This window comes from Choristoneura fumiferana, chromosome 30, assembly GCF_025370935.1.
Source record: "Choristoneura fumiferana chromosome 30, NRCan_CFum_1, whole genome shotgun sequence".
NCBI classification, from domain to species: Eukaryota; Metazoa; Arthropoda; class Insecta; order Lepidoptera; family Tortricidae; genus Choristoneura; species Choristoneura fumiferana.
Window position 1 is genome coordinate 6,825,144 of NC_133501.1, and position 10,789 is coordinate 6,835,932.

At 37.0% G+C, this 10,789-nt stretch overlaps 1 protein-coding gene and 1 pseudogene across 1 annotated transcript; one reads left to right on the forward strand and one right to left on the reverse strand.

The window, feature by feature from the left end:
- Positions 1 to 274: 274 nt before the first annotated feature.
- Positions 275 to 4,503, reverse strand: LOC141444672 (RNA pseudouridylate synthase domain-containing protein 1-like). The gene is made up of 6 exons (XM_074110257.1): positions 4,223 to 4,503; positions 3,944 to 4,117; positions 2,966 to 3,203; positions 2,477 to 2,653; positions 1,438 to 1,555; positions 275 to 490 (listed from the first exon to the last, which is right to left on the reverse strand). The coding sequence occupies exons 2-6, from the start codon at positions 4,034 to 4,036 to the stop codon at positions 289 to 291; spliced, it is 828 nt and encodes a 275-aa protein (XP_073966358.1). The 5' UTR covers positions 4,037 to 4,117; positions 4,223 to 4,503; the 3' UTR covers positions 275 to 288.
- A 227-nt stretch (positions 4,504 to 4,730) lies between these two features.
- On the forward strand, positions 4,731 to 9,266 carry LOC141444491 (uncharacterized; annotated as a pseudogene).
- Positions 9,267 to 10,789: the final 1,523 nt, after the last annotated feature.

A 10,789-nucleotide genomic window follows, 5' to 3' on the forward strand; every position in this document is an offset into this window, starting at 1 on the left:
TGAAATAAAAATACAGACTCAAAAAAAAAACAATCATTTTTTTATTTTATTCATTCTCTTATATTTTTTTTGGTCTCACATACGTTGTCAAGGATAAATGTTTTTTTTCTCTTTCTTTTAATTTGATATTTTTGACATATCAAAGTTAAATAATAAATTTCATTTATGTCTGCGTTTTAGCGGAAATGCTTTCAACAATCAAGAACATGTTAAGTTTCAATGTCAAGTTGCAGATTCACGCTAACTTTACGAGAAGGAATTAAATAAAACACAATTTATCTTATATTTTTAATTAGGTTTAAATAATTTGTACTTCACGCCGATCAGTAGGGCTTGGTCAGTGACCTCACAGGCTTTTCTAAAATCTTCTTTCATTCTGTACTTAAAGTAGGTGCGTAGCGCTCGATACTTAGAGGTGAACTTTTGATCGGAAAAAAAAGGGTCTGCTGTTTGGACGTCCAAGGTTTCTTGAGGTAATGGTAAAATTAATCTGTAACAAAGTCAAGGACAAAGTTTAAGCCAGATGGTTTTTTCCTAATCGGGTTCTGGGATCACATAATCTAAATTTACATTTTATTAAATACTTACACTCAAGGGCATTACATTTCAAAATAATAAAATCACAGAAATATATATATTGTAAGAAGATATAAAGAGCATAAGGCGTGCAAGCACTCGTGTAAGGAGTATAGTTTTATATATTAATATTAATAATGTACTTATAACTAAGGTGTTTCAATTAATACATTCAGTCTTTACGCAACGCTTGTGCTGTTTAATTGTCTCCTTTAAGTCTCCGCCCCACATGGCGACCTTGCCACACTCGCCTGAAACTCCTTTATCAGACGGCTATAACGGATTGTATAATTTGCCACGTAATTATTCTCATTCATGAAATACTTACAATTTTTCTAACTCCCACCCCAGAAATCAAAAACTAAAAACAAGTAAACAAAGTAAGAACCTAGTGTCTTTGGCGACTCAACCCCAATAAAAAATCACGATGCCAAAAGAGGAGTGTTGTACGCCAATGACACCAATGTCTCTTTGTCTAAAGCATCGTAGCTCTAAAACGGATAACCCGATTTCTATGCCGTTTTTAAGGAGAAAACAAGTATTCTTGCGGTGGTTTTTAGCTACGTTTCATTGACCTCCCGGGGTTCAAAGTGATAATTCTAGTACATATTGTTAGCAATAGAACTTATATATTTGAAAAGGGAATAAAGTGTTATTTTCTCTGTTCATTTATCTATAAGACAATAAGTTTTAAATTTCGATGTCATATTTTATTGTATGGTGGGTCGCAGTAGGAAATCGGATCAGCCGCTTTTGAGATATTAAACTTTAAAATGCAATGTAAGGGGATTTTTAAATTTTTTAAGTTGCTTAAATTCTTGCTTCTACGCTATCATCAAACAATAAAATCCTGATGCTGACCTCATGGCATGCAGGAACATGCGGTGCGGCGCCGAGTCCTCCTTATTGCTGTACGTGTAGTCGCCGAGTATCGTGTGGCCGATGGCAGAGCAATGCACGCGGAGCTGGTGACGTCTACCTATAAGCGATTTTATCTTGATAAAGAAATTACTAAGACTGACTAGTCATAAAGTTTTTGCGGTTACATATATTCATAGGTTATGGGGTTATTTATGGGCTTATTCAGTAAAATAGTCTCGGATTTTCGTAAAAATGTTGACATAGACGTGCAAATATCACTAGGTGATTTGGGAAATGTAAGAAGAACCAACCTTTCACGCAATGATTTGATGATGGATCGTGCACAATCATATTTAAGTAAAACCCCACACCTTGCACTTGGTAAATTATTTAATACTTTTTGTACTTTGCATTTATGTTTTAAGATACGTAATGCCATGTTGCTCGAGTGATATTATAATTTCTTAGATACCTTATAGTCTAAAACACGGGTTACACTTGTATGTAACCTAGCTAAGACTTAACTTAATTTTACTTACAATACCTAAGATTATTTCATGTTTATATTACCTTACTTTCTTATAAGAATTTTATGAATCAATCAATCAAATCAAATCAGCCCACATCCACCCACTGCTGGGTAAAGGCATCTTCTCTTCATTTTATGGATTTTAAACCTTCATTTTATTAATAAATTAATTGAATTGAAAATTCAATTGAATTAAAAAAAAAGTTAATCTCACTGTGAATATTAACTAGTACTATCGTACGGTCAAGGACTTTAATAAATGAGCAACCATGGAACCTTTTTAAAGAAAAAGTCATAACGATTTTTCTTGTTAATTAATGCAATGTCACTATGACGTTTACTGTGAAATGGTTCCATGGTGGCTCATGAATTAAAGTCTTTGAACGTACTTAGTAGTAGCCTTAACTAGCTGAATCCGATAGGTTCTGCTCACGTCTCCCAAACCACACTCTATGTATGAGTAAGAGCCATTTGGAATGTGTATAAATGTTCCTATACGGTAAAACTCACCAGTGACAGGCTTGAGCAGTACCACACTGACGGGATCCTTGCCGTAATACCCAGTCTCTAAGAGCAACAGCCGTGTTTGGGCCAGACGGGGCTGCAGCAATGACGTCTCAGGGCTCCCGGGTGGTGACGTCATCGCCACCATTTTGTGTGAAGAGCCCGCAGTTAGCGGATCAGCCGCTATAACAATGGAATGAAAAATTAAGCATAAATGAAAAGTGCTAAGACGCAACTCTAATTAAAGCAACTATTTAGCTCTGAGAGCCACATTATTATAATAAAACGAAATATAAGCATTCGTGCGACAATCATAAATTGGTTCGCACGCGCTGCTGATCGCGGCCGACTCCACATAAAACAAACAAAAATTGCGGAACTGAAGTCAACTCCGGAAGAGTAAAATTAATCAGCAATTTCGACTTTTCAGAATCGGAACCGAACCGAATAAAGTCAATGACCCTGAAATTTTGAATTTCACGACGATGTACTTACCAACCGGAAAGTCGATGTCACATATTTCGTACTGGACGTGTTGTCTCACGACAGCTAGGTAGTACTTTTTGGTATCTCTCTTTTCAAACAGCTTTCCCGCGGCAGCAGAAGAAGTCTTATTCTTCGCTATACAGAGCACACCGCTGGTGGCGTAATCGAGACGATGGACGAAATGCAAAGGGTGCGTCGATGAGGAATGGTGAGAGTCGTGCTTTGCTATATTGTACGTGACTGAATTCTGTATAAAATAGTTAAATACATATTAGGTATACAATACAACATGATTAATATTGGGTAACTTTATTATAATTTGGTAATGCTATGCGCTACAGGCTGCAGGTCATATTTCGACTGCTTACTTTCTCAACATTGTATCTGGCCACGTTAAATATCTTAAGAATCGTCTTTATATTAAGGAGCTGTTTCACCATCCATTGATTAGTGTTAACTGACGGTTAAAGGTGACGCCGTCACCGCCGTCTATTCGAACAAAACAACAAATAGAGACGGCATCACATTTAACCGTCGGTTAACGCTAATCAATGGAAGGTAAAACAGCCCCTTAGTATAATAATAATAAACATCTTAGTCGCGTGTGGCGCCATCTATTGCAACCATTTTAGTAATCTCGTCAGCGTTCCAAATTTAAGGGTTGATTCAGCTGGCTGAAATTTGGAAGTTAAATAGAGATCTACATTGGTTAGTTGTACTGCAGGGCTACTACGAAACTCGAAGTTCGTGTGGTGCGGTCCCTCTGACACTTATACTATTTAATACGAGAGGGAGAGGGACGGTACGATACGAACTTCGAGCTTCGGGTTTCGTAGTAGCCCTCTGATTATCGACCAGGAAGCCAAACCCGATATCGATACTTTTGTTTCATTGTTATTTCACAACACTACGTGTCACAACATAACCTTAAACATTCGGTTTTAGTAGCTTTAATTAATATTATCAAAGCATAATTACAGCACATACCTTCTCATTTTCGTCCTCAGAGTTGATGTACATATCAAAGGGCTTGTTTACAATTAAATAATCTTCATTTTCAAAGAGCGTAGAAACACCCATTCTCAATAGAGTACCTATTTATTTTTTGCTAAATCCTAATTTAGGATGCGTTCACTTGTTTGTATTGGTAATAAATCCAGACTACAACATTATATTATTATAAATGTAACATGTAGTTATGTAGTTTTTATTAATTTTGTTTCCTATCGTGTTATTGTATCATGTGTTGTGAATAAATAAACTTACGTATGAGTTGCTAAAAAACAAAAAAATAAATAAGTATACGACTGAAGTTAAATAAAGGATTGTAACAAGTAAATTCCGGAGATTTTAAAACATATCTAAAGAGAACAGTTTTTTTTTGATCAGCTAGCTATAGCATTGGCACGGCACATTCTCAAATTATTTATTGAAGTGAAGATGCAACCAGGGTGCTCTTTAACTAGAAATTTCACATCATTATTTTTAAAATCATGAGACACAAACAATTTTCAAATCCTGTTGTGACTTTGACGCAATAATTTTATTTAAAGTCAAAATGTCTTGGTGTCGTCTTGCTAAACCAGCAAGAGTGAAACTCATAAAAAAAAAAAATAAGCTGTACATCATTATTTTTTACATAACCACACTACGCCTTTAACTCTGAACGCATCATCAATCAATAGCAGTCAAGCTGACGTTAGCTAGCATGCCCATTAAGTCGGCAAAATGAAAAAGCCGTAAAATTCCTAGACCGCACCGTAACAAACAACTCGCTCAGCTGTCATCCGTCATTACTTTTTAATTTATTCGAATAACAAACTTATCTCGAGACTATTTAGGATATTGTAATTTGTATGAGAATAATTTTTTCTAAATTATTAAAAAATGAGGCGAATAAAAAAGCATAAGATAAAAGAGGAGAATTTAGCGAGTTCATCGTCGAAGAACAGAGTGTCAGAGGAACATGATTTGGCGTATTTTATTCACGACAGAGTCGAACTGATGCACCAAGTTTTTTCAGTTTTAAAGTCTAAAGAAATAAAATCCTTCGCTCCTGAGTGTGTAAGACGGTTGCCCACTGACGATTTACAGGAACTATGCTTGGAAGAAGTACGTTATGGTTTGAGTATAGTAATATAGTTTTTGTCGTAACAAAGTTGACAACGCCGCATTTGCTTTTACGGCAGCAGCGCAAAAATCAAGTTATACCTAGTGCCATCCAGAAGACGCGTGATTTTGTCAAACTTAGCCATTAATGACATTGTAATAAGAGCCACGGCACGCGTCATCGTGAATGACTACCTATACAAGCCTTATTTCCTAACTAAAAATACTTAACACCTCCGGAATAACTATTGTGTGTTGTCTTTTTTCTGACTCCTATAAACAGCAGGGCTATTACGAAATTTGAAAATCGAAGTTCGTATCATACCGTCCGTCTCACTCTCGGATTAAATAATATAAGTGTCGGCGGGACGGTATTATACAAACTTCGATTTTCGAATTTCGTAGTAGAGCTGGGCCGGTTTGGGAGTCATGCCTTGAGCGCCCTTTTAGATACGACAAGCGACAAAATGACAGCTCGTGTTTGGTACACATAGAAAACTCCTACTCCTACAAAGAAGTCTATAAAAGATAACAAAGCGAGTCTAGTTTTCTTTAGATCAAATGGTTAGTTGGTCTGTAGTACCTGGCGCCTCAGGCAGTCGCCCCGGTCACCAATAAAGCCGGTACTGCTTACAAACCACTGATAATGAATCAATTGTAAATTTTATACTAATTTTAGTTGCTGGGCATAAGTTCGAAACGTCTCTGTGCTATATTGGATGGTGCGGAGCCACCGTCCGACACAGAGTCCTCCAGCCAGTCTCTGGAGCACCTCGAGACAATCTCCCTGGACAGCATATCATCTGACGAGGAAATTCTGAGCCAGGGCAGTAAAAAGAAAAAGGTTAGTTAATAAATCTTTGTAATGACGATACAACGCTCCAGGGCGTGGCGACGCACAGTGCAAAGGATAGCCCTGCACTATACACTATATCTGAATGTATTTTTCACATCAGAAACACCGGCACGCTAAGAAGAAGCGCCGCAGGAAGTCCAAGGGCTCGGAGTCTGAAGACAAACAGAAGGACGCCGGAGACTCACGGGCGGCCCGCGCGGGGCTCACCGTGTTGGAGCTGTTGGAGCTGCAGGCCCGCGCTCGCGCCATCCGGGCGCAGCTGCACCAGGAACCTGCTAGTAAGCATTAACCCTTTATTATTATTTATTTATTTATTTATTCCAATAAAATTACACAGCATTACAGTAGTTTACCAATACGCTGCGAAATTAAAAAAAAAATTATAGTGTAGAGACCTTGAGAGAGAAACAAAAAAAAAACCTTTTTTTACAGGGGTGCAGGCGGAGCCGGCTGTGGAGGCAGCTTCATCTGACAACGAGGTGGAGATTAAAGAGGAGCCGGCGGAAGTGGTTGAGATCAGCAGCGACGAGGAGAAGCCGGACCGTGCTAAACTTGACCAGCAGATAGGTAAATGAGGGTGTTTTTACTAAGCCACAGTACTGAAAAAGGAACAGTATAATGTCTCCGCAGAGTCCTTGATATAATTACCTTTGCCCGCTCATTTGTTAGTTCTTTACCTCAAAAGCATTAATTACTTGTAGCAATTCAACGAGTCGCATTTTTATTTTTTATTATTAATATTCGACTGGATGGCAAACAAGCAAATGGGTCTCCGGATGGTCAGAGATCACCACCACCCATAAACATCTGCAACAATGGTTGTATTGCAGATGCGTTGCCAACCTAGAGGCCTAAGATGGGATACCTCACGTGCCAGTAATTTCACCGGCTGTCTTACTCTCCACGCCGAAACACAACAGTGCAAGCACTTCACCTCTAACAAAATGAGGGCTATCGTTTTTTGTCTCACTAGATGGCGCACTGTTGCGTGAGGTTTTTAAGTGTGGCTTTCAAAGTCTGTTATTACGGGCGTGAAAACAAAGTTTAGATTAAAATCATATTTAATACACCTTAAAACCGTACCATAAAAATATCGAGCATGCTACAGTGTTCCATAGTCCTCGTTTTGTTTGGAAAAAAGGGAGGACAAAGTTTCCGAAAGATAAAACTGTCTCAAAACACAGACATTCATTGACCCGGGACGCATATTTGCCATAATTAATTTCAGATATTGCCAAATATTCACAAAATTATTCTAATTATAAATAAACCCGCGTAGCTCACCCAAAAACTATGAGATTTGACATTTCGGAGACCTCACGCTACACTAGCGCCTCTAGTGGCGAATTCATACGCGATAATGTATAAGGGTTCCGTTTTTTTTTTTGAGTTATGGAACCCTAAAAACTCTCTGACTCAACTGGGATCTGGTTCTATCATGGACAACCAGAACCACCACAGCTCATTTTTGCTCAACAATTTTCAAGTATATGTGAAGGTTCGGGATTAGCTACGTTATACACAGTGTCCCGAAAGAGCAGAGAGAGAAAGAGAGAATCATATCGTCATATATCACATTTTTTTTCCAGGTACATCGACGATGAATTCAAATGAAGTCACGGTGAGCAAGAACACGGACCCACAAACGGTCACTAAAAAAATAAATAATCTTGTCATAACCGTACCTCAGTCGAAACCGACGCGAAAAATAAGACTCAAAAGACAAAAACCACCTGAAAGTGTTGCTAAAGATAACAATACGACTAATAATGAAGAAGATAAACAAGCAGAAACGGCTGCTGTACCAATTGTATCTAGTAATACTGATAATAGGAGCAAAACTGTTGCTAAAGAAAACAATGATCCAGCTGGTACTGCTGAAGCTAAGACTAAAGTAAAGAAGAGCAAGAAAAAAAAGAAGAAAATAATACATAAAGAAGGCAGCGATCAAGATGAGATCACGCTACAGTTGTCAGATTCAGAAAAAATGGATCTCCTTGAAGATCTAGATGCAAAAAATTTGGACAACGTTACTTCTAGTGATTCTAGTTCTGATGATGATCATCAGGAAAAAGTTAAACAACAGGAAGAAAAAGTCGAGGGTGATACGAGTACTAATAAAAATGAAAATACTGAAAGAGCAGACAGCGAACTAGTCTGTGAAAACAAAAAAGGCACGGAAACAGAAGAAACAAATAAAGATACAGAAATACGAGGTTTTATTTCTAATGATAATAATGACACAGTAGAAATGAATGACTTACCTGTAATAGTTGATGAAGTTAAAGAATCAAGTGAAACTGAGAAAGTAACAAATGAGGAACCCTCGAAAGTTGATGATAAACCAGATATTATTGATGCGAAATGCGATGAAATAGTGGAATCAACTAAGGAAAGAAACGAAGAAAATATGGCTGATGAGAAAGTTAAATCAGATGGAGAAATATCGGATAGGGAAAGTTCTGAGGTTGAAGCTTCAGATGTGCAACAAGAAATAGTGTGCATATCTGACGACGAAGGCAAGAAAAGAAAAAAAAGAAGAAAGATAAAAAGTCGAAAAAAGAGAAAAAGAAGTCGGGTTTTCATGAAAGTGATGACGAAAATTTTTATAAAGATAATAAAGTTGATGCAGGTCCGATAATAGTTCAAATGACAATTGATGATGATGATGATGATGTTTACGAAATTCTGGAGATTTCCGATGATTCATCATGTTATGAAGTAGAAGGTGTTTCAGTATTGTCTAAAGAACCAACAGCTGAAGAAATAGAAGCATTCTCAGCCAGAATGGATGAAATTGAAATAGACAGAGAGCAAACAGTTATAACTAATGAAACAAAATCAACAAACTTGAACGAAACTTGCGATGTAGAAAACGTGTCGTGGAAAGACAGGTATTTAGGCAGCACAAAAGTAAGAAGAGTTCTAACGACGTCAACATTTTGAACGCTATAAGAAAGAAAATATAGAACTAAAGAAGAAATAAGAAGAAGCTAAAAGCAGAAAGGATTGAGAAAGAGAAACAAATGAAAAAGAAAGAAAACCTGAAGAACAAGTTGCTAGCGTTCAAGATGGTTCTATAGAGCAATACGAAACTCTACAAGGTTCTACTAGATATGTGGATCCAGTGAAAGAAGTAGAAAATGACAATGAAAAAGGAGACGCCACAGAAAGAAGGAGATGCAGAATGTGCTGAGATTTAGTTACAAGGGAGATGAAAAAGATGCTAAAATGCTACTTAAAATGTATAAGAGACTATTGAAATACAACGATGTTAATAAACAGAGAGATCCTAATAAGAAAGAAGAAAAACAAAAAGAAGAGCAAAGAAAAAGAGAAAGTTAAGGATTCTATTTAAGTTATAAGTTTGATTCGAAATACTTTTCCTATTTAACCTAACTAAGTTTATAAATAACTAAATATTGATAGCCGGAGTAAACAGAATAAAAAAGAAAAAAATATTTTTATTCTATTTTCCCTTAGGACTAATTAAGGCATAAACTGTCATTTGGTGCAAATGCAAAATGGACAACTTGAAATTATACGTCAAAGCAGAAAAATGACACTTCAACAAGGAAAATTGACCATCCTGAATATCGTCGAAAGTGGAACCTGTCCTATGGTAAAATTGACAAATTTTGATGTATGCCAAAAAAAACGACCCCCTTGTATTTACGTACACTCAAAAATATGACGAATTGTAAATATGTTCTACCCGAAACCATTTGTTTTGGGCCTACATATTAATTTAAAACTTGATTTAGACAACATTCACTTATTGCTTTTGCTCCTAATTTGTAATAATAATAATAATAAATTTCTTTATTTAGGCATTTTTTTTAAACCCATACAATTTAATACAATTAAAATTAAAATACAATTAAAATGGTAAAATTAACATGCATTTAAAATTACAATTAAAATTTAAATTTACAATTTAACATGTCATTACACGCGCAGGATCGAAATTTTATTGCCAAAGTAGCACGTCGCACTCACTACCTTTACAATAGTGTTTACCGACTCGCTCACTCTCGCAACAAAAGACCAGTGTCTTTTTCTTATGACCGCGTAAAAGTCGTCTACCCTATTCACGGCGAACATGCCAGACGCGCTACAGCGCCACGGTAGCTGCAGTATAGCACGAAACGCATTATTATACTGCACTCTGAGTCTACTGAAAGATTTTTTGGTGTAACGATACCACAAGTGGCTCGTAGGTATAGAACGCCTGACAGTAAGCCCCGAATAAAGATATTTTGACTTTGATATTTTGATTTTGATTTTATAATGGACAATATTCCATTTGGGTTTACTTAATTAGTTAACAACAAAAATAAATTTGGTTGCAAATATTTTTCAGCACAATTACATCTTGAAAAAAATCCCGTTGGTTGATATTCATTTTGGTCCAAATTTAAAATGGTCAATTCGAGTGGACGGTTTTCCATTTGCACCGAATGACAGTCAATCATTATGCCTGATCAAATGCCTGTCCACTGCAGCGAAGCGGTGAGCGAGATAAAAATCCACCAATAGAATTGCATAAAATCTCCACTTCTCTCCAGTGGACAGGGAGTTGGTAATATGGCTCAGTTACATTGGTCGATGGGGCCCACATAATGTACCATAGGGCCCGCATTCGGGGGACTACTTACCTATACAAAATATCAGTGAAAATGCCATATGAAACGCCATATGTGAAGAAGGACAACTTAAAGCCGCATTTACCTATATATGTATCTGTGGTCTCGTGGTGGTAATCTGTGGGCGTGACGCATCAGTAAAGTTCGTATCGTGCGGTCCCTCTGACACTTATACTATTTAATACGAGAGCGAGAGGTACCGCACGACACGAACTTCAAGTT